The following is a 21,527-nucleotide window of genomic DNA, read 5'->3' as shown; positions in this document are numbered from 1 at the left end:
ATGCTCTGGTCGGGCCTCGCTCCTCGCTGCCGGTTATAAGCTCCGCCTCGCGCTGCAAGTCTCACCCAGGTCCGATGCACTGGTCGGGCCTCGCTCCTCGCTGCCGGTTATAAGCTCCGCCTCGCGCTGCAAGTCTCACCCAGGTCCGATGCTCTGGTCGGGCCTCGCTCCTCGCTGCCGGTTATAAGCTCCGCCTCGCGCTGCAAGTCTCACCCAGGTCCGATGCTCTGGTCGAGCCTCGCTCCTCACTGCCGGTTAGAAGCTCCGCCTCGCGCTGCAAGTCTCACCCAGGTCCAATGTCTCCGAGCGGCTGCAGAACATCTTGGAAGGGGAGGGTGAACAGCCAGTTGTTGTGGTGCATATAGGCACCAACGATATAGGTAAAAAGCGGGATGAGGTCCTAAAAGCGGAATATAGGGAGTTAGGAGGTAAATTAAAAAACAGGACCTCAAAGGTAGTAATCTCAGGATTGCTACCAGTGCCACGTGCTAGTCAGAGTAGAAATAGAAGGATACTTCAGATGAATACGTGGCTAGAGGAATGGTGCCAGGGGGAGGGATTCAAGTTCCTGGGACATTGGAACCGGTTCTGGGGGAGGTGGGACCAGTTCAAACCGGACGGTCTGCACCTGGGCAGGGCTGGAACCAATGTCCTAGGGGGAGTGTTTGCTAGTGCTGTGGGGGAGGGTTTAAACTAAAATGGAAGGGGGTTGGGAACCTGAGCAGGGAGACAGAGGAAAGGGAAACAAGGATAAAAGCAAAAGATAGGAAGGAGAAAAACAAAAGTGGCAGTCAGAGAAATCAACGGTTTAAATCAAACATGGCCACAGTAAATAATAATTCTAATAGGTCTAAGAGCGTTAAAAAAAAAAGCCTGAAGGCTTTGTATCTTAATGCGAGGAGCATTTGTAATAAGGTGGATGAATTGGCTGCGCAAATAGAGGTAAACGAATATGATTTGGTTGGGATTACGGAAACGTGGCTCAAGGATGGCCAAGACTGGGAACTCAACATCCAGGGGTATTCGATATTCAGGAAAGATAGGCTAAAAGGAAAGGGAGGAGGGGTATCATTACTGGTTAAAGAAGGGATTAACACAATGGTAATGAAGGATATTAGCTCTGATGATGTGGAACCTGTATGGGTAGAATTGAGAAATACTAAGGGGAAAAAAACATTAGTGGGAGTGGTATATAGACCTCCAAACAGTAAGGCGGAGGTTGGGGATCGCATTAAAAGGGAAATGAAAGAAGCGTGCAATAAGGGCACAGCAGTCATCATGGGTGACTTTAATTTACATATAGATTGGGCTAACCAAATTAGTAACAATACTGTGGAGGAGGAATTCCTGGAGTGTTTACAGGATGGTTCCTGGACCAATATGTCGAGGAACCAACCAGAGATCAGGCCATCTTAGACTGGGTATTATGTAACGAGAAAGGATTAATTAGCAATCTTGTTGTACGAGGCCCCTTGGGTCGGAGCGATCATAATATGATCGAATTCTTCATTAAGATGGAGAATGAAGTAGTTGACTCACAAACTAGGGTCCTCAATTTAAATAAAGGAAACTACAATGGTCTGAGGAGCGAGTTGGGTAGGATTGATTGGGGAATGGCACTCAAAGGGTTGATGGTGGATAGGCAATGGCAAACATTCAAAGACCGAATGGATGAACTACAGAAGTTGTTCATCCCAGTTTGGCATAAAAATAAAACAAAAAATGTGACTCAACCGTGGCTAACAAGGGAAATTAGGGATAGCATAAGATCCAAGGAGAGGACATACAAATTGGCCAGAAAAAGCAATAATCCTGAGGATTGGGAGCAGCTCAGGATTCAACAAAGGAGGACAAAGGGATTAATTAAGAAAGGGAAAATAGAATATGAGAGTAAGCTTGCAGAGAACATAAAAACTGACTGTAAAAGCTTTTATAGATATGTGAAGAGAAAAAGATTGGTGAAGTCAAGCGTAGGTCCCTTACAGTCAGAATCGGGGGAATTTATAATGGGGAACAAAGAAATGGCAGACCAACTAAATACATGTTTTGGTTCTGTCTTCACAAAGGAGGACACAAATAAGCTCCCAGAGATGTCGGGGAACATAGGGTCTGATGAAAGGGAGGAACTGAAAGAAATCAGTATTTGTAGGGAAATGGTGTTAGGGAAATTGATGGGATTGAAGGCCGATAAATCCCCAGGGCCTGATAATCTACATCCTAGGGTACTTAAGGAAGTGGCCCTAGAAATAGTAGATGCATTGCTGGTCATCTTCCAGAACTCAATAGACTCTGGAACAGTACCCATGGATTGGAGGGTAGCTAATGTTACCCCACTATTCAAAAAAGGTGGCAGAGAAAAAGCGGGGAATTATAGACCGGTAAGCCTGACATCGGTAGTGGGGAAAATGCTAGAGTCCATTATAAAAGATGTAATAGCAGAGCACTTGGAAAGCAGTGACAGGATCGGACAAAGTCAACATGGATTTACAAAAGGTAAATCATGCTTGACTAATCTACTGGAATTTTTTGAGGATGTAACTGGTAAAATAGATAAGGGAGAATCAGTGGATGTGGTGTATTTGGACTTTCAGAAGGCTTTCGATAAGGTCCCGCATTAGAGGTTAGCGTGCAAAATTAAGGCACATGGGATTGGGGGCAAGGTATTGACTTGGATAGAGAACTGGTTGGCGGACAGAACGCAAAGAGTTGGAATAAACGGGTCATTTTCCGAGTGGCAGGCAGTGACTAGTGGGGTACCGCAAGGATTGGTGCTAGGACCCCAGCTGTTCACAATATATATTAATGATCTGGACGAGGGAATTGGATGTAATATCTCCAAATTTGCACACGGCACAAAGCTGGGTGGGAGGGTATGCTGTGAGGAGGATGTCGTGAAACTCCAGTACGATTTGGACAGGTTGGGTGATTGGGCAGAAACATGGCAAATGCACTATAATGTGGATAAATGTGAGGTTATCCACTTTGGTGGCAAAAACAGGAAGGCAGATTATTATTTGAATGGCAATAGATTGGAAGAAGGGGAAGTGCAAAGGGACCTGGGTGTTCTTGTGCACCAGTCGCTGAAGGTAAGCATGCAGGTGCAGCAGGCAGTTAAGAAGGCAAATGGTATGTTGGCCTTCGTAGCAAGAGGGTTCGAGTACAGGAACAATGATGTTTTGCTGCAGTTGTACAGGGCCTTGGTGAGACCACACCTGGAGTATTGTGTGCAGTTTTGGTCGCCTTACCTGAGGAAGGACGTTCTTGCCATGGAGGGAGTGCAGCGAAGATTCACCAGGCTGATACCTGGGATGGCGGGAATGACGTACGAGGAGAGATTGTGTCAATTGGGCTTATACTCTAGAAGATTGAGAGGGGATCTCATCGAAACCTATAAAATTCTGTCAGGTCTGGACAGATTAGATGCAGGAAGGATGTTCCCGATGGTTGGGGAGTCCAGAACCAGGGGTCATAGTCTATGGATAAGGGGTAAGCCATTTAGGACTGAGAGGAGGAGAAATTTCTTCACCCAGAGAGTGGTGAACCTGTGGAATTCTCTGCCACAGAGGCCGGTGGAGGCGAATTCATTAAATATATTCAAAAAGGAGTTGGATATATTTCTTAAGGCTAAAGGGATCAAGGGATATGGGGAGAAGGCAGGGACAGGGTACTGAATTTGGATGGTCAGCCATGATGTCATTAAATGGCGGAACAGGCTCGAAGGGCCAAATGGCCTACTGCTGCTCCTATCTTCTATGTTTCTATGTACTCACCCGCGGGGACCCGAAGTTTTGGCCCAATACAAAACAATTTTAAGAAAGGAAGCAAGTCAGTGACCTGGGCTGTGAAATGTCGAAGCTGTCAGCACGGCCGCTGATTGAGCCCAGCGGTACAGAACAAGCCGCACTCGCCTGTTTAGAGCAGTGGCCCTGAGCCATGTCACCATGGGGATAGCGAGTCGAGCCGCCACAGCTAACACACGCTGTATTTTTGCATCACAAAGGCGGCAAATTGAATTTTGCTGTGAACTTCCTCAGTGCATTTCACGCAGCGTTCTGCTGATGTGTGTATTCTATATTCCTGTATTTGCAGAGTGGAGCAGAACTGGGACCAATGCAAAGCGGACAGATGAAAGGACAGGCTCCATAGCTCACTCCAACAAATCCTCAAAGTCGAATTCCACAACTACATCTTCCACCGAGTCCAGAAAGAATTTCATTCCCCCCCAAAACTGTGGGAACGGTGGGCTCTCCCGGAATAACATTTTCTTTGTGGAATTTTGTGCTAACGAGGGTGAGGGATATTAGTGAACATGAGCGGAACCATGGAAACACTGACTTCCTGCCGAGTTATAGGGGCGAAACTGAACAGCGACGGGTGTATAACGGGCGGGTGTATAACGGGCGGGTGTATAACCGGCGGGTGTATAACGGGCGGGGTGTATAACGGGCGGGTGTATAACGGGCGGGGTGTTAAACGGGCGGGGTGTATAACGGGCGGGTGTATAATGGGTGGGTGTATAACGGGTGGGTGTATAATGGGCGGGTGTATAACGGGCGGGTGTATAACGGGCGGGTGTATAACGGGCGGGTATATAACGGGCGGGGTGTATAAAGGGCGGGGTGTATAACGGGCGGGTGTATAACGGGCGGGGTGTATAACGGGCGGGTGTATAACGGACGGGTGTATAACGGGCGGGTGTATAACGGGCGGGTGTATAATGGGCGGGGTATATAACGGGCAGGGTGTATAACGGGAGGGTGTATAACGAGCGGGTGTATAACGGGCGGGTGTGTAACGGGCGGGGTGTATAACGGGCGGGTGTATAATGGGCGGGGTATATAACGGGCAGGGTGTATAACGGGAGGGTGTATAACGAGCGGGTGTATAACGGGCGGGTGTATAACGGGCGGGGTGTATAACGGGCGGGTGTATAATGGGCGGGGTATATAACGGGCAGGGTGTATAACGGGCGGGTGTATAACGGGCGGGTGTATAACGGGCGGGGTGTATAACGGGCGGGTGTATAACGGACGGGTGTATAACGGGCGGGTGTATAACGGGAGGGTGTATACCCGGCGGGTGTATAACGCGCGGGTGTATAACGGGCGGGTGTATAACGGGCGGGGTGTATAACGAGCGGGTGTATAACGGGCGGGTGTATAACGGGCGGGTGTATAACGGGCGGGGTGTATAACGAGCGGGTGTATAACGGGCGGGTGTATAACGGGCGGGGTGTATAACGGGCGGGTGTATAACGGGCGGGTGTATAACGGGCGGGGTGTATAACGGGCGGGTGTATAACGGGCGGGTGTATAATGGGCGGGGTGTATAACGGGCGGGTGTATAACGGGCGGGTGTATAACGGGCGGGGTGTATAACGGGGGGGTGTGTAACGGGCGGGTGTATAACGGGCGGGCGTATAACGGGAGGTTGTATAACGGGCGGGTGTCTAACGGGCGGGGTGTATAACGGGCGGGTGTATAACGGGCGGGTGTATAACGAGCGGGTGTATAACGAGCGGGTGTATAATGGGCGGGTGTATAACGGGCGGGCGTATAACGGGCGGGGTATATAACGGGCGGGTGTATAACGGGCGGGGTGTATAACGGGCGGGTGTATAACGGGCGGGGTGTATAACGGGCGGGGTGTATAACGGGCGGGTGTATAACGGGCGGGTGAATTACGGGCGGGTGTATAACGGGCGGGTGTATAACGGGCTGGGTGTATAACGGGCGGGTGTATAACGGGCGGGTGTATAACAGGCGCGGTGTTTAACGGGCGGGTGTATAACGGGCGGGTTGTATAACGGGCGGGTGTATAACGGCCGGGGTGTATAACGGGCGGGGTGTATAACGGGCGGGTGTATAACGGGCGCGTGTATAACGGGCGGGTGAATAACGGGCGGGTGTATAACGGGCGGGTGTCTAACGGTCGGGTGTATAACGGGCGGGGTGTATAACGGGCGGGGTGTATAACGGGCGGGTGTATAACGGGCGGGGTGTATAACGGGCGGGTGTATAAAGGGCGGGTGTATAACGGGCGGGGTGTATAACGGGCGGGTGTATAACGGGCGGGTGTATAACGGGCGGGTGTATAACGGGCGGGTGTATAACAGGCAGGTGTATAACGGGCGGGTGTATAAAGGGCGGGTGTATAACGGGCGGGGTGTATAACGGGTGGGTGTATAACGGGCGGGGTGTATAACGGGCGGGTGTATAACGGGCGGGGTGTATAATGGGCAGGGTGTATAACGGACGGGTGTATAACGGGCGGGTGTATAACGGGCGGGGTGTATAACGGGCGGGTGTATAACGGGCGGGAGTATAACGGGCGGGGTGTATAACGGGCGGGTGTATAACGGGCGGGTGTATAACAGGTGGGTGTATAACGGGCGGGTGTATAACGGGCGGGTGTATTACGGGCGGGTGTATAACGGGCGGGTGTATAACGGGGGTGTATAACGGGCGGGTGCATAACGGGCGGGTGTATTACGGGCGGGTGTATAACGGGCAGGTGTATAACGGGCGGGTTTATAACGGGCGGGTGTATAACGGGCGGGGTGTATAACGGGCGGGTGTATAACGGGCTGGTGTATAACGGACGGGTGTATAACGGGCGGGTGTATAACGGGCGGGTGTAAAACGGGCGGGTATATAACGGGCGGGGTGTATAAAGGGCGGGGTGTATAACGGACGGGTGTATAACGGGCGGGTGTATAACGGGCGGGGTGTATAACGGGCGGGTGTATAATGGGCGGGGTATATAACGGGCAGGGTCTATAACGGGAGGGTGTATAACGAGCGGGTGTATAACGGGCGGGTGTGTAACGGGCGGGGTGTATAACGGGCGGGTGTATAATGGGCGGGGTATATAACGGGCAGGGTGTATAACGGGAGGGTGTATAACGAGCGGGTGTATAACGGGCGGGTGTGTAACGGGCGGGGTGTATAACGGGCGGGTGTACAATGGGCGGGGTATATAACGGGCAGGGTGTATAACGGGAGGGTGTATAACGAGCGGGTGTATAACGGGCGGGTGTATAACGGGCGGGGTGTATAACGGGCGGGTGTATAATGGGCGGGGTATATAACGGGCAGGGTGTATAACGGGCGGGTGTATAACGGGCGGGGTGTATAACGGGCGGGTGTATAACGGACGGGTGTATAACGGGCGGGTGTATAACGGGAGGGTGTATACCCGGCGGGTGTATAACGCGCGGGTGTATAACGGGCGGGTGTATAACGGGCGGGGTGTATAACGAGCGGGTGTATAACGGGCGGGTGTATAACGGGCGGGTGTATAACGGGCGGGGTGTATAACGAGCGGGTGTATAACGGGCGGGTGTATAACGGGCGGGGTGTATAACGGGCGGGTGTATAACGGGCGGGTGTATAACGGGCGGGGTGTATAACGGGCGGGTGTATAATGGGCGGGTGTATAACGGGCGGGTGTATAACGGGCGGGTGTATAACGGGCGGGTGTATAACGGGCGGGGTGTATAACGGGGGTGTGTGTAACGGGCGGGTGTATAACGGGCGGGCGTATAACGGGAGGGTGTATAACGGGCGGGTGTCTAACGGGCGGGGTGTATAACGGGCGGGTGTATAACGGGCGGGTGTATAACGAGCGGGTGTATAACGAGCGGGTGTATAATGGGCGGGCGTATAACGGGCGGGCGTATAACGGGCGGGGTATATAATGGGCGGGTGTATAACGGGCGGGCGTATAACGGGCGGGGTATATAACGGGCGGGTGTATAACGGGCGGGTGTATAACGGGCTGGGTGTATAACGGGCGGGTGTATAACGGGCGGGTGTATAACGGCCGGGGTGTATAACGGGCGGGGTGTATAATGGGCGGGTGTATAACGGGCGCGCGTATAACGGGCGGGTGTATAACGGGCGGGGTGTATAACGGGCGGGTGAATAACGGGAGGGGTGTATAACGGGCGGGTGTATAACGGTCGGGTGTATAACGGGCGGGGTGTATAACGGGCGGGTGTATAACGGGCGGGGTGTATAACGGGCGGGTGTATAACGGGCGGGTGTATAATGGGCAGGGTGTATAACGGGCGGGTGTATAACGGGCGGGGTGTATAACGGGCGGGTGTATAACGGGCGGGAGTATAACGGGCGGGGTGTATAACGGGCGGGTGTATAACGGGCGGGTGTATAACGGGCAAGGTGTATAACAGGTGGGTGTATAACGGGCGGGTGTATAACGGGCGGGTGTATTACGGGCGGGTGTATAACAGGCGGGTGTATAACGGGCGGGGTGTATAACGGGCGGGTGTATAACGGGGGGTGTATAACGGGCGGGTGCATAACGGGCGGGTGTATTACGGGCGGGTGTATAACGGGCAGGTGTATAACGGGCGGGTTTATAACGGGCGGGTGTATAACGGGCGGGGTGTATAACGGGCGGGTGTATAACGGGCGGGTGTATAACGGGCGGGTGTCGGACGGGTGTATAACGGGCGGGTGTATAACGGGCGGGTGTATAACGGGCGGGTGTATAACGGACGGGTGTATAACGGGCGGGTGTATAACGGGCGGGTGTATAACGGGAGGGGTGTATAACGGGCTGGTGTATAACGGACGGGTGTATAACGGGCGGGTGTATAACGGGCGGGTGTAAAATGGGCAAGTGTATCACGGGCGGGTGTATAACGGGCGGGGTGTATAACGGGCGGCTGTATAACGGGCGGGTGTATAACGGGCGGGTGTATAACGGGCGGGTGTATAACGGGCGGGTGTATAACAGGCGGGGTGTATAACGGGCGGGCGTATAACGGGCGGGCGTATAACGGGCTGGCGTATAACGGGCGGGTGTATAACGGGCGTGTGTATAACGGGCGGGTGTATAACGGGCGGGGTGTATAACGGGCGGGTGTATAACGGGCGGGGTGTATAACGGGCGGGGTGTATAACGGGCAGGGTGTATAACGGGCAGGTGTATAACGGGCGGGGTGTATAACGGGAGGGTGTATAACGGGCGAGTGCATTACGGGCGGGTGTATAACGGGCGGGGTGTATAACGGGCGGGTGTATAACGGGCGGGTGTATAACGGCCGGGTGTATAACGGGCGGGGTGTATAACGGCCGGGTGTATAACGGGCAGTGTGTATAACGGGCGGGGTGTATAACGGGCGGGGGGTATAACGGGCGGGGTGAATAACGGGCGGATGTATAACGGGCGAGTATATAATGGGCGGGTGTATAACGGGCGGGTGTGTAACGGGCGGGGTGTATAACGGGCGGGGTGTATAACGGGCGGGTGTATAACGGGCGGGTGTAAAACGGGCGGGTGTATAACGGGCGGGTGTATAATGGGCGGGGTGTATAATGGGCGGGGTGTATAACGGGCGGGTGTATAACGGGCGGGTGTATAACGGGCGGGTGTATAACGGGCGGTGTGTAAAACGGGCGGGTGTATAATGGGCGGGGTGTATAACGGGCGGGTGTATAACGGGCGGGTGTATAACGGGCGGGTGTATAACGGGCGGGGTGTATAACGGGCGGGGTGTATAACGGGCGGGTGTATAACGGGCGGGTGTATAACAGGCGGGGTGTATAACGGGCGGGTGTATAACGGGCGGGCGTATAACGGGCTGGCGTATAACGGGCGGGTGTATAACGGGCGGGTGTATAACGGGCGGGTGTATAACGGGCGGGTGTATAACGGGCGGGGTATATAACGGGCGGGTGTATAACGGGCGGGGTGTATAACGGGCGGATGTATAAAGGGCGGGGTGTATAACGGGCAGGGTGTATAACGGGCGGGTGTATAACGGGCGGGTGTATAACGGGCGAGTGTATTACGGGCGGGTGTATAACGGGCGGGTGTATAACGGCCGGGTGTATAAAGGGCGGGGTGTATAACGGCCGGGTGTATAACGGGCGGGTGTATAACGGGCGGGGGGTATAACGGGCGGGGTGTATAACGGGCGGATGTATAACGGGCGAGTATATAATGGGTGGGTGTATAACGGGCGGGTGTAAAACGGGCGGGTGTATAACGGGCGGGTGTATAACGGGCGGTGTGTAAAACGGGCGGGTGTATAACGGGCGGGGTGTGTAACGGGCGGGTGTATAACGGGCGGGTGTATAACGGGCGGGGTGTATAACGGGCGGGTGTATAACAGGCGGGGTGTATAACGGGCGGGCGTATAACGGGCGGGCGTATAACGGGTTGGCGTATAACGGGCGGGTGTATAATGGGCGGGTGTATAACGGGCGTGTGTATAACAGGCGGGTGTATAACGGGCGGGGTGTATAACGGGCGGGGTATATAACGGGCGGGTGTATAACGGGCGGGGTGTATAACGGGCGGGTGTATAACGGGCGGGGTGTATAACGGGCAGGGTGTATAACGGGCGGGTGTATAACGGGCGGGGTGTATAACGGGCGGGTGTATAACGGGCGAGTGTATTACGGGCGGGTGTATAACGGGCGGGTGTATAACGGGCGGGTGTATAACGGCCGGGTGTATAACGGGCGGGGTGTATAACGGCCGGGTGTATAACGGGCGGATGTATAACGGGCGGGGGGTATAACGGGCGGGGTGTATAACGGGCGGATGTATAACGGGCGAGTATATAATGGGCGGGTGTATAACGGGCGGGTGTATAACGGGCGGGTGTATAACGGGCGGGTGTATAACGGGCGGGGTGTAAAACGGGCGGGGTGTATAACGGGCGGGTGTATAACGGGCGGGTGTATAACGGGCGGGGTGTATAACGGGCGCGGTGTATAACGGGCGGGGTGTATAACGGGCGGGTGTATAATGGGCAGGTGTATAATGGGCGGGTGTATAACGGGCGGGGTGTATAACGGGCGGGTGTATAACGGGCGGGTGTAAAAAGGGCGGGTGTATAACGGGCGGGGTGTATAACGGGCGGGTGTATAACAGGTGAGTGTATAACAGGCAGGTGTGTAACGGGCGGGTGTATAACGGGCGTGTGTATAACTGGCGGGTGTGTAACGGGCGCGGTGTATAACAGGCGGGTGTTTAACGGGCGGGTGTGTAACGGGCGTGTGTATAACGGGCGGGTGTGTAACGGGCGGAGTGTATAACGGGCGGGTGTGTAACAGGCGGGTGTATAACGGGCGGGTGTATAACGGGCGGGGTGTATAACGGGCGGGTGTATAACGGGTAGAGAATTCCACAGGTTCACCACTCTCTGGGTGAAGAAATTCCTCCTCATTTCTGTCCTAAATGGCCTACCCCTTATCCTTAGACTGTGAGCACTGGTTCTGGACTCCCCGACCATCGGGAACATCCTTCCTGCATCTAGTCTGTCTAATCCTGTCAGAATTTTATAAGTTTCAATGAGATCCCCTCTCATTCTTCTAAACTCCAGCGAGTACAAGCCCAATCGTCCCAATCTCTCCTCATACGTCATTCCTGCCATCCCAGGTATCAGCCTGGTGAATCTTCGCTGAACTCCTTCCATGGCAAGCACATCCTTCCTCAGATAAGGCGACCAAAACTGCACACAATACTCAAGATGTGGTCTCACCAAGGCCCTGTACAACTGCAGCAAGACATCCTTGTTCCTGTACTCAAACCCTCTCGCTACGAAGGCCAACATACCATTTGCCTTCTTAACCGCCTGCTGCAACTGCATGCTTACCTTCAACGACTGGTGCACAAGGACACCCAGGTCTCGTTGCACTTCCCCTTTTCCCAATCTATTGCCATTTAGATAATGGCCCAGAACTCGGTGTCGGGGGCTTTCCGCGCGTGCAAGCCCCCGATGTGCGCTCACCCTGCGCGCCGACATCTGAAACCTGGCCCGCAGTGGATTTCCTTTCAGTGGCCAGGTTCTGATCCCGGCGCGCTGTGCTAACCTGACCCAGCGGCGTAGTTAGTGTGATGTGCCGGCTGGGATCAGGTGAGCACTGTTCAGCCAATCAGGGGAGGGGAAACTTCATTCATAAGTTTGAGAGTAAGAACTGTCAAACTCATGAGAAGTACTGCACCCCAAAACACTACTTAAACTTTAAATAAAATTAAAAAAAAATCCCAATCATTAAATTAAGTATAAATAAGTTTAAAAAAATAATTTAAACAATAATTTTTTTTTTGAAAAAAATAAATTTTTAATAAAAAGGGTCTAAAACTAAACTTACCTTATTGTAGATTCTTTAAAATAATAAACCTGTGGAAAAAAAATTCTAAATTGCACTAAAACACCACTTACCTGTAAAAATAAATACTTACGTGTGCTTTTTACAAGCGTAAAGACCGGAGGCCTTTAGACATGCGCAAATCCCCCAAAACAGAGGAAATCCAAGACGCACGCGCTGCCCCCTACAGCGCACGCGCTAGCCTCTTCACCTCTTGGGCTGGAGGAGAGGAAATGCCGGTTTTCAGCGCATGCGCTGTGCATGCTGAAAACCGGCATTTCCTCCGGCCAGACGCGTGAGTACCCCGTCCGTACTCGCGCGTTTGGGGAGGAATTTCTGCCCCATTAATCTGCCTTCCTGTTTTTGCCACCAAAGTGGATAACCTCACATTTATCCACGTTATATTGCATCTGAACATAAACATAAGAACATAAGAAATAGGAGCAGGAGTAGGCCAATCGGCCCCTCGAGCCTGCTCCACCATTCAATAAGATCATGGCTGATCTGATCCTAACCTCAAATCTTCTATCACTCTTCATCCATGTGATCTCCCGGGAGAGGTGAAAAACCAGATAAAAATCCCAATGGCCAATTTGGGAGAAAAAATCTGGGAAATTCCTCTCCGACCCATCTAGGCGATTGAAACTCGTCCAGGAGGTCACTCTGTCCCTATATTTTCTACAGTATTTACCTTCTGTAAAGGCGATCTCCACCCCAGCCAGGAACAGGAATAAAACCATCTCCTGAAATCTAACACAGAATTAGAACACAAGAAGTAGGAGCAGAACCAGGCTACACGGCCCCTGGGCCCGCTCCACTACCCACAGGGCCATGACCATTCCGAACCTAGACTCATGTCCAATTTCCTGCCCGCTCCCCGTAACCCTTAATTCCCTTTACTTCTAGGAAACGATCTATTTCTGTTTTAAATTTATTTAATGATGTAGCTTCCACAGCTTTCTGGGGCAGCAAATTCCACAAACCTACCACCCTCTGAGTGAAGAAGTTTCTCCTCATCTCAGTTTTGAAAGAGCAGCCCCTTATTCTAAGATTATGCCCCCTAGTTCTAGTTTCACCCATCATTGCCATGCTTTTGCCCAATCACCCAACGTGTCCAAATCATCCTGGAGTTTCTCGGCATCCTCCTCACAGCACACACGCCCACCCAGCTTTGTGTCGTCTGCAAATTTGGAGATATTACATCTAATTCCCTTGTCTAGATCATTTATATATATTGTGAATAGCTGGGGTCCAAGGACCAATCCCTGCGGTACCCCACTAGTCACTGCCTGCCACTCAGAAAACGACCCATTTATTCCAACTCTTTGCTTTCTGTCTGCCAACCAGTTCTCTATCCAAGTCAATACCATGCCCCCAATCCCATGTGCCTTAACTTTACACGTTAATCTCTTATGCGGGACCTTTTCGAAAGCCTTCTGAACATCCAAATACACCACATCCACTGGTTCTCCCTTATCTATTCTACCAGTTACATCCTCAAAAAATTCCAGTAGATTAGTCAAGCACGATTTACCTTTTGTAAATCGATGTTGACTTTGTCCGATCCTGTCACTATTTTCCAAGTGCTCTGCTATTACATCTTTTATAATGGACTCTAACATTTTCCCCACTACCGATGTCAGGCTTACCGGTCTGCAATTCTCCGTTTTCTCTCTACCACCTTTTTTGTATAGTGGGGTAACATTAACTACCCTCCAATCCATGGGTACTGTTCCAGATTCCATCGAATGTTGGAACGGGCGGGGTGTATAATGGGCGGGTGTATAATGGGCGGAGTGTATAACAGGCGGGTGTATAATGAGCGGGTGTGTAACGGGCGGGTGTATAATGGGCGGGTGTGTAACGGGCGGGTGTATAACGGCGGGTGTATAACGGGCGGGGGAATAACGAGCGGGTGTATAACGGGCGAGGTGTATAACGAGCGGGTGTATAACGGGCGGGTGTATAACGGGCGAGGTGTATAACGGGCGAGGTTTATAACGAGCGGGTGTGTAACGGGCGAGGTGTATAACGAGCGGGTGAATAACGAGCGGGTGTATAACGGGGGGTGTATAACGGGCGAGGTGTATAACGAGCGGGTGTATAACGGGCGGGTGTATAACATTGGGTGTATAACGGGAGGGTGTATAACGGGCGGGTGTATGAGGGGCGGGGTGTATAACGGGCGGGTGTGTTATGGGCGGGCTGTATAATGGGTGGGTGTGTAACGGGCGGGTGTATAACGGGCGGGTGTGTAACGGGCGGGTGTATAACGGGCGGGGTGTATAACGGGCGGGTATGTAACGGGCGGCTGTGTAACGGGCGGGTGTGTTTCAGGCGGGTGTGTTTCAGGCGGGTGTGTTTCAGGCGGATGTGTTTCAGGCGGATGTGTAACGGGCGGGTGTGTAACAGGCGGGTGTGTTATGGGCGGGTGTGTTATGGACGGGGTGTGTTACAGGCGAATGTGTTTCAGGCGGGTGTGTTACGGGCGGGTGTGTTGCAGGCGGGTGTGTTTCAGGCGGGTCTGTTACGGACGGGGTGTTTTACGGGCGTGTGTGTTACGGGCGGGTGTGTTACAGGTGGGTGTGTTACGAGCGGATTTGTTACGGGTGGGGTGTTTTACGGGCGGGTGTGTTACGAGCGGGTTTGTTACGGGCGGGTGTTTTACGGGCGGGTGTGTTACGAGCGGGTTTGTTACGGGCGGGTGTGTTACGGGCGGGTGTGTTGCGGGTGTGTTACAGGTGGGTGTGTTACGGGCGGGTGTGTTGCGGGCGGGTGTGTTACGGGCGGGTGTTGTAAAGTCTGTGGGTTGTTTAGTTAATTAATACACAGACTCCAAGAGTAACTTAAAACAGGACTTTACTATTCGAAGGTCGGGGCGAATCTGCCCAATAAATCCTGACACAACACTTATATACTGGTGTAGTCACCGTCGGTATTACAGTATACAGAAGCCAAACAAAGTAGTGCCACACCTAAAATAGTTCTCTTAAAGGTGAACGGTTACATACAATAGTTCTCTTAAAGGTAGACGGGTACATACACTATAATCCTCCCTTTTTAGCTTACAACATACTTATTCCCCATTAAACATAACATATAATCAACTTCATGTAAAACAATTCACAGATATAGTCTCTGCGGGAAACAGTTCACAGATTCAGTCTCTGCGGGAACAGTTCACAGATTCAGTCTTTGGTCTTGACTCGGTCCGAACAACATCTCTGTGGTGTAGCCGGTTCACATTTCTAGCGTGACTCATCCAATAGTCTTTTCCTTGGCTTAACAGCTTGAACTTCCGTCCTGCTGAACCAGCAGTGCTGACTTTTACAAACAGCTGGATTGCCTTGGTAATTTTTCCTACTTTCCAACTGATTTGGCCCCCTTCGTAGGGCCCACGTGCATGATCTGATAGAAGTGATAATGATTTAGATGGTTATCGTCTTCTGCTTTGTCTTTTTCTTTTCTGCTTCTTGGAGACTCTCGGGGCTCCCTTATCCGCTGCCAGCTGTAGCGCCACCATCTCCCTATGTTCCTTAGACTTTAAGTGCTTCATCCTGATTTCTGCACTTTGGGAGTTTTCATCACAAGCTGGGCAGACCAAGTCATCGTAATATTCCATGTCACTCAACAGGTCATGGTAATATTCGGTGTCGTCCTGAGCTAGCCTAGCGAGAGGGCCTGCTACTTCTTCCTTAACCAACTGGACATTAGCCGACTGTTGTTCCCTCCCTAGACATCTTTCCTGAAGAGACTTCTTCATGCGTTCATATTCATCCCGCTCTTCCTGGGTTTCCTGCCAATCCTTCACTAATGGCCTCATTTGTGATTCCAATACTTCCCCTTCCATCGGGGATTGATTGATCGGGCTATTCAATCCTTCTACTGGAGCAGCTGTTTCAACATTCTGTAGTTCACATTGACGTGATTCAGCGTACTTTCGGCAGCCCCGTAAAATCTGTGTTGCAACCTCAACTATTCCCCAAACTTTTGAGAGCTCCGAACCCCTTCCCTTTGAAGATTGAAGCTCATGTTCAAATGGTTCCCATTGCAGAGTCTTGTCTCTCAGCATATGAAGGAGTTGGCTGACCGTTAACTCTTCCACGGGGACCCTGTGGATCAGAGTCTTCTCCATTTCATCCACCTTTTCCTCCAATGCTTTCCCCTTTTTTTCCCCTTGTACTTTGGCTTTAAGCGCTCGGAGAAGTTGCGCCTTGATGCTCTCTAGCTCATGTTCAGGGGCCATTCTTACAGTCTCTGTGTTTCTTACAGTTGCCTTTTCTTTCACTGAAAGAATTCCCAGTTGAATCTGTTCTTCAAGTTGTTGAACCTCGGTCATTGCCGCCTTATATTTGTCTTGGGTTTCCTTCAATATTTTTATGAGTTCTTGGACATCTTGACTTTCATGTTCAACCTTTAGTTGCTCATATGCTTCCACTGAAACTAGCTTTTTGGAGGTTGCCGAGTTAACCCCCTCCAGGATTGTAGCCTGGGCCTGTTCATACTGTTCCTTCAACTTCTCAAACTCTGCTTGTAAGGAGTCGTAGAGAAGAACTGGAATAAAATCCTGGCTTCCTGAAGATTCCTCTTCATTTGCTTCTTTCTGCAAATATTCTAACTCCTGAACATCATAAGGGAGAGCAGCAGCGGAGGAGGTGAGGAGCCCGGTTTAAAAACCGGCGCCAAAGGCAGAGGCCCGACCAGTTCGGGGGAGGAGCAGCAGCGGAGGAGGTGAGGAGCCCGGTTTAAAAACCGGCGCCAAAGGCAGAGGCCCGACCAGTTCGGGGGAGGAGCAGCAGCGGAGGAGGTGAGGAGCCCGGTTTAAAAACCGGCGCCAAAGGCAGAGGCCCGACCAGTTCGGGGGAGGAGCAGCAGCGGAGGAGGTGAGGAGCCCGGTTTAAAAACCGGCGCCAAAGGCAGAGGCCCGACCAGTTCGGGGGAGGAGCAGCAGCCCAGGAGCGGAGCGGAGAGGCAGCAGTCGGCGAGACTCGGGGCCATTTAAAAAACAGCTGAGGCGGAAGTCCAGCTCTTGAGCTTTTTTTCAGAAGCGGACCTGGTGGGAAGCACCCAGGTGAAAGGTATTTAAGGAGGGTGGTGGCTTAAACCCGAGTTCCTACAGAGTAGGAACCCCCACCGCCCCCCTCCTCTAACCTAGTAGTCTTTAGCAGCTGTCTAAAAACAGAGGTCACAAATTTTTTGGTCTCAGTTTCTTTTCAGCAGGGCAGGAACCGGGAGGAGCGGGAAGTCGGCGTAGGACCAAGGGGACAAGACCGGGAAGTCAGTGAAAGACCAGGGAGGTAAGACTAACTGGTAAGTACTTTCCTCAAACCTTCCTAGAAAGTAAAACCAAAACTAGTGGGATTTGGTTAGTTTAAAAAGGAATAAGAGGAGTACAGTATACATTGGTCTAAGTAAGCTTCGGGAAAACAAAAGTCGATAAATAAACTAAAACTAGAAAATTAAAAAGTAATATAAGGGTTAAGTCATGGCAGTAGAGCTCGGACCTGTGTCATGCTCCTCCTGTAACATGTGGGAAATCAGGGACGCTTCCTGTGTCCCTGACGACTATGTGTGCGGGAAGTGTGTCCAGCTGCAGCTCATGTGGGACCGCATGACGGCCCTTGAGCTGCAGATGGACTCACTTTGGAGCATCCACGATTCTGAGAGGGGTGTGGATAGCACATTTAGTGAGTTGGTCACACCGCAGGTTAAGGCCAGCGTAGACAGTACATGGGTGACCAAAAGGCAGAGCAAGGGCAGGAAGGTAGTGCAGAAATCCCCTGGGGTTGTCTCCCTTAGCAACAGGTTCACCGTCTTAGGTACTGTTGTCGGGGGGGGTGACGCATCGGGGGAAGGCACCAGCAGCCAGGCTCATGGCACCATGACTGGCTCTGTTGCAAAGAAGGGAGGGAAAAAGAGTGGCAGGGCTATAGTAATAGGGGATTCGATTGTAAGGGGAATAGATAGGGGTTTCTGTGGTCGCGACCGAGACTCCAGGATGGTATGTTGCCTCCCTGGTGCAAGGGTCAAGGATGTCTCGGCGCGGGTGCAGAACATTCTGGAGGGGGAGGGGGAACAGCCAGTTGTCGTGATACATGTTGGTACCAACGACGTAGCTAAAAAAAGGGAAGAGGTCCTACAAGTAGAATTTAGGGAGTTAGGAGCCAAGCTAAAAAGTAGGACCTCGAAGGTAGTAATCTCTGGATTACTACCAGTGCCACGTGCTAGTAAGAGTACAGAGAACAGGATAGTTAGGCTAAATACGTGGCTTGAGCAGTGGTGTAAGAGGGAGGGTTTTAAATTTTTGAGGCATTGGAACCAGTTTTGTGGTAGGTGTGACCTATACAAAAGGGACGGTCTACACCTGTGCAGAGATGGAACTGATGTTCTCGGGGTAATTTTTGATAAAGCAGTTCGGGAGCATTTAAACTAGTATGGCAGGGGGCTAGAAACCTATGTAGTGAAATAGAGGAAAGTGAAAGGCAGACAGAAATAAATGGTAAAAGGGTGAGGAACAAAAAACAAAGGGCCAAACTAATTCATAAAAAATGTGAGCATAAAAAAAGCCTGAGGGTTTTATACCTTAATGCGAGAAGCATCAGGAACAAGGTAGATGAATTAGCTGTGGAAATAGAGGTTAATAATTATGATCTAATTGGGATTACGGAAACATGGTTGCAGGGTGAGCAGGGCTGGGAGCTTAACATACAGGGGTATTCAGTATTTAGGAAGGATCGACAAAAAAGAAAGGGAGGAGGGGTAGCATTGCTAGTAAAAGAGGGGATAAATGCAATTGAAAAGAAGGATATTAACTCAGTTAATACAGAATCTATATGGGTGGAGCTAAGAAATAGCGAGGGGCGAAAAACATTAATAGGAGTGGTATATAGGCCTCCAAATAGTAAAATAGAGGTTAGGGAGGGCATCACGAGGGAAATTAGAGAAGCGTGCAATAAGAGCACAGCTGTCATCATAGGTGACTTTAACTTACATATAGATTGGACTAGCCTAATCAGTAAAAATAATGAGGAGGAGGAATTCCTTGAGTGTTTAAGGGATGGTTATCTGGATCAATATGTCGAGGAACCAACTCGGGAACAGGCTATATTGGACTGGGTACTGTGCAATGAGAAGGGACTAATCAGTAATCTTGTTGTACGGGGACCCTTGGGTCAGAGCGATCATAACATGATCGATTTCTCACTCGAAATGGAGAGCGAAGAAATTGACTCAGAGACTAAGGTCCTGAATTTAAACAAGGGGAATTATGATGCCATGAGACGGGAACTGAGTAGGTCTGATTGGACAACGTTCCTGGGAGGACTGGAGGTAGATAAACAATGGCAAACATTTAAAGATAGAATGACAAAATTGCAAAAATTGTTTATACCAATCTGGCATAAAAGGAAATCTAAAAAGGTGACTCAACCGTGGATAACAGGGGAAATTAGAGACAGCATAAAATCCAAAGATAGGGCGTATAAAATAGCCAAAAAAAGCGCCAGAGCGGAAGATTGGGAACAGTTTAAGATAGAGCAAAGGAGGGCAAAGGGCATGATCAAGAGGGGCAAAATAGCTTACGAAAACAAGCTGGCGGAAAATATAAAAACTAACTCCAAAAGCTTTTATAAATATATCAAAAGGAAAAGACTGGTGAAAACCAAAGTTGGTCCATTGCAGTCAGATACGGGGGAATATATAATGGGAAATAAGGAAATGGCAGATCAACTAAATGCATACTTTGGGTCAGTCTTTACGAAGGAAGACACAAAAAACCTCCCTGGGATATCGGGAAAAATAGGGACATTGGCAAAGGAGGAACTGACGCAAATCAATATCTCTAAGGATATGGTGTTAAGGAAGCTAAAGGGATTGAAGGTGGACAAATCCCCAGGGCCTGATAACATGCATCCTAGGGTACTGAAGGAGGTGGCCCTAGAGATAGCGGATGCACTAAGGATGATTTTTCAGAATTCATTAGACTCGGGAACAGTGCCGATGGATTGGAGGGTAGCTAACGTTACCCCACTATTCAAAAAGGGGGGTAGGGAAAAAGCAGGTAATTACAGACCTGTAAGCCTTACATCAGTTGTGGGCAAAATGCTGGAGTCCATCATTAAGGATGAAATAGCGGAGCACTTAGCAAATGGGGACAGGATAGGACAGAGTCAACATGGATTTACAAAGGGTAAATCGTGCTTGACTAATCTATTGGAATTTTTTGAGGGAGTAACTGGTAGAATAGATGGGGGAGAGCCAGTAGATGTGGTGTACCTGGACTTCCAAAAGGCCTTCGATAAGGTCCCACATAAAAGATTAGCATGGAAAATTGAGGCTCATGGGATAAAGGGGAAAGTTTTGGCGTGGATAGGGAACTGGCTGTCAGATAGAAAACAGAGAGTTGGAATAAACGGCTCATTTTCTGAATGGCAGGCAGTAACAAGTGGGGTACCACAGGGATCTGTCCTGGGCCCCCAGCTGTTCACAATTTACATTAATGACCTGGATCAGGGAGTCGGATGCAGCATTTCCAAATTTGCAGACGACACTAAACTAGGAGGGGGGGTGGGCTCAGAGGAAGAGACCAGGAAGCTCCAGAGCGATTTGGACAGACTGGGCGATTGGGCGGATAAATGGCAGATGCACTATAATGTGGACAAGTGCGAAGTTATCCACCTTGGGTGCAGGAACGGGAGGGCAAATTATTATTTAAATGGCAATAGATTGGGAGAGGGGGAAGTACAGAGAGACCTGGGTGTTCTTGTACACCAGTCACTGAAGGCGAGCATGCAGGTGCAACAGGCGGTCAAGAAGGCAAACGGTATGCTGGCCTTCATAGCAAAAGGGTTAGAATACAGGAACAGGGATACCTTGCTGCAGCTGTACAGGGCACTGGTGAGACCACACCTCGAGTACTGTGTACAGTTTTGGTCGCCTCATCTGAGGAAGGATGTTCTTGCCATGGAGGGGGTGCAGCGGCGATTCACCAGGCTGATACCAGGAATGGCGGGAATGACCTATGAGGAGAGACTATGTAGTTTAGGGATGTACACACTGGAGTTTAGAAGATTGAGAGGGGACCTCATAGAAGTGTATAAAATTCTGACAGGTCTAGACAGACTGGATGCAGAAGGAATGTTTCCCTTGGCGGGTGAGAACAGAACTAGAGGACATAATTTAAGGATAAGGGCTAAACCATTTAGGACAGAGATGAGGGGGAATTTCTTCACTCAGAGAGTGGTGAACCTGTGGAACTCATTGCCACAGAGGGCAGTGTACGCCAGCTCATTAAATATATTTAAGAGGGAATTAGATATATTTCTATGGGCAAAAGGGGTTAAGGGTTACGGAGAGAAGGCGGGGACGGGATACTGAATTAAAGGATCAGCCATGATC

General features: G+C 50.8%; 1 protein-coding gene across 4 annotated transcripts in view; it reads left to right on the top strand.

Moving 5' to 3' along the window:
• Positions 1-21,527, top strand: part of adgrg4a (adhesion G protein-coupled receptor G4a) — a 207,733-nt gene that overhangs the window by 171,553 nt on the left and 14,653 nt on the right. For 2 of the 4 annotated variants that reach the window (XM_086002302.1, XM_086002305.1), the window contains one exon: positions 4,090-4,290. The exons of 1 other annotated variant lie outside the window; for it this stretch is intronic. In XM_086002302.1, the coding sequence (XP_085858428.1) occupies positions 4,090-4,290 (201 nt within the window). The remainder of the gene's footprint in view (positions 1-4,089; positions 4,291-21,527) is intronic. One more of the 4 variants, XM_086002303.1, reaches the window with a different exon arrangement.

The sequence above is a fragment of the Somniosus microcephalus genome, chromosome 1, assembly GCF_052327205.1.
Source record: "Somniosus microcephalus isolate GS21.2 chromosome 1, FLI_Smic_1.0, whole genome shotgun sequence".
Lineage (NCBI taxonomy): Eukaryota > Metazoa > Chordata > Chondrichthyes > Squaliformes > Somniosidae > Somniosus > Somniosus microcephalus.
The sequence above is the reverse complement of the archived record's forward strand: the minus strand, read 5'-3'. Positions and strand labels throughout refer to the sequence as shown.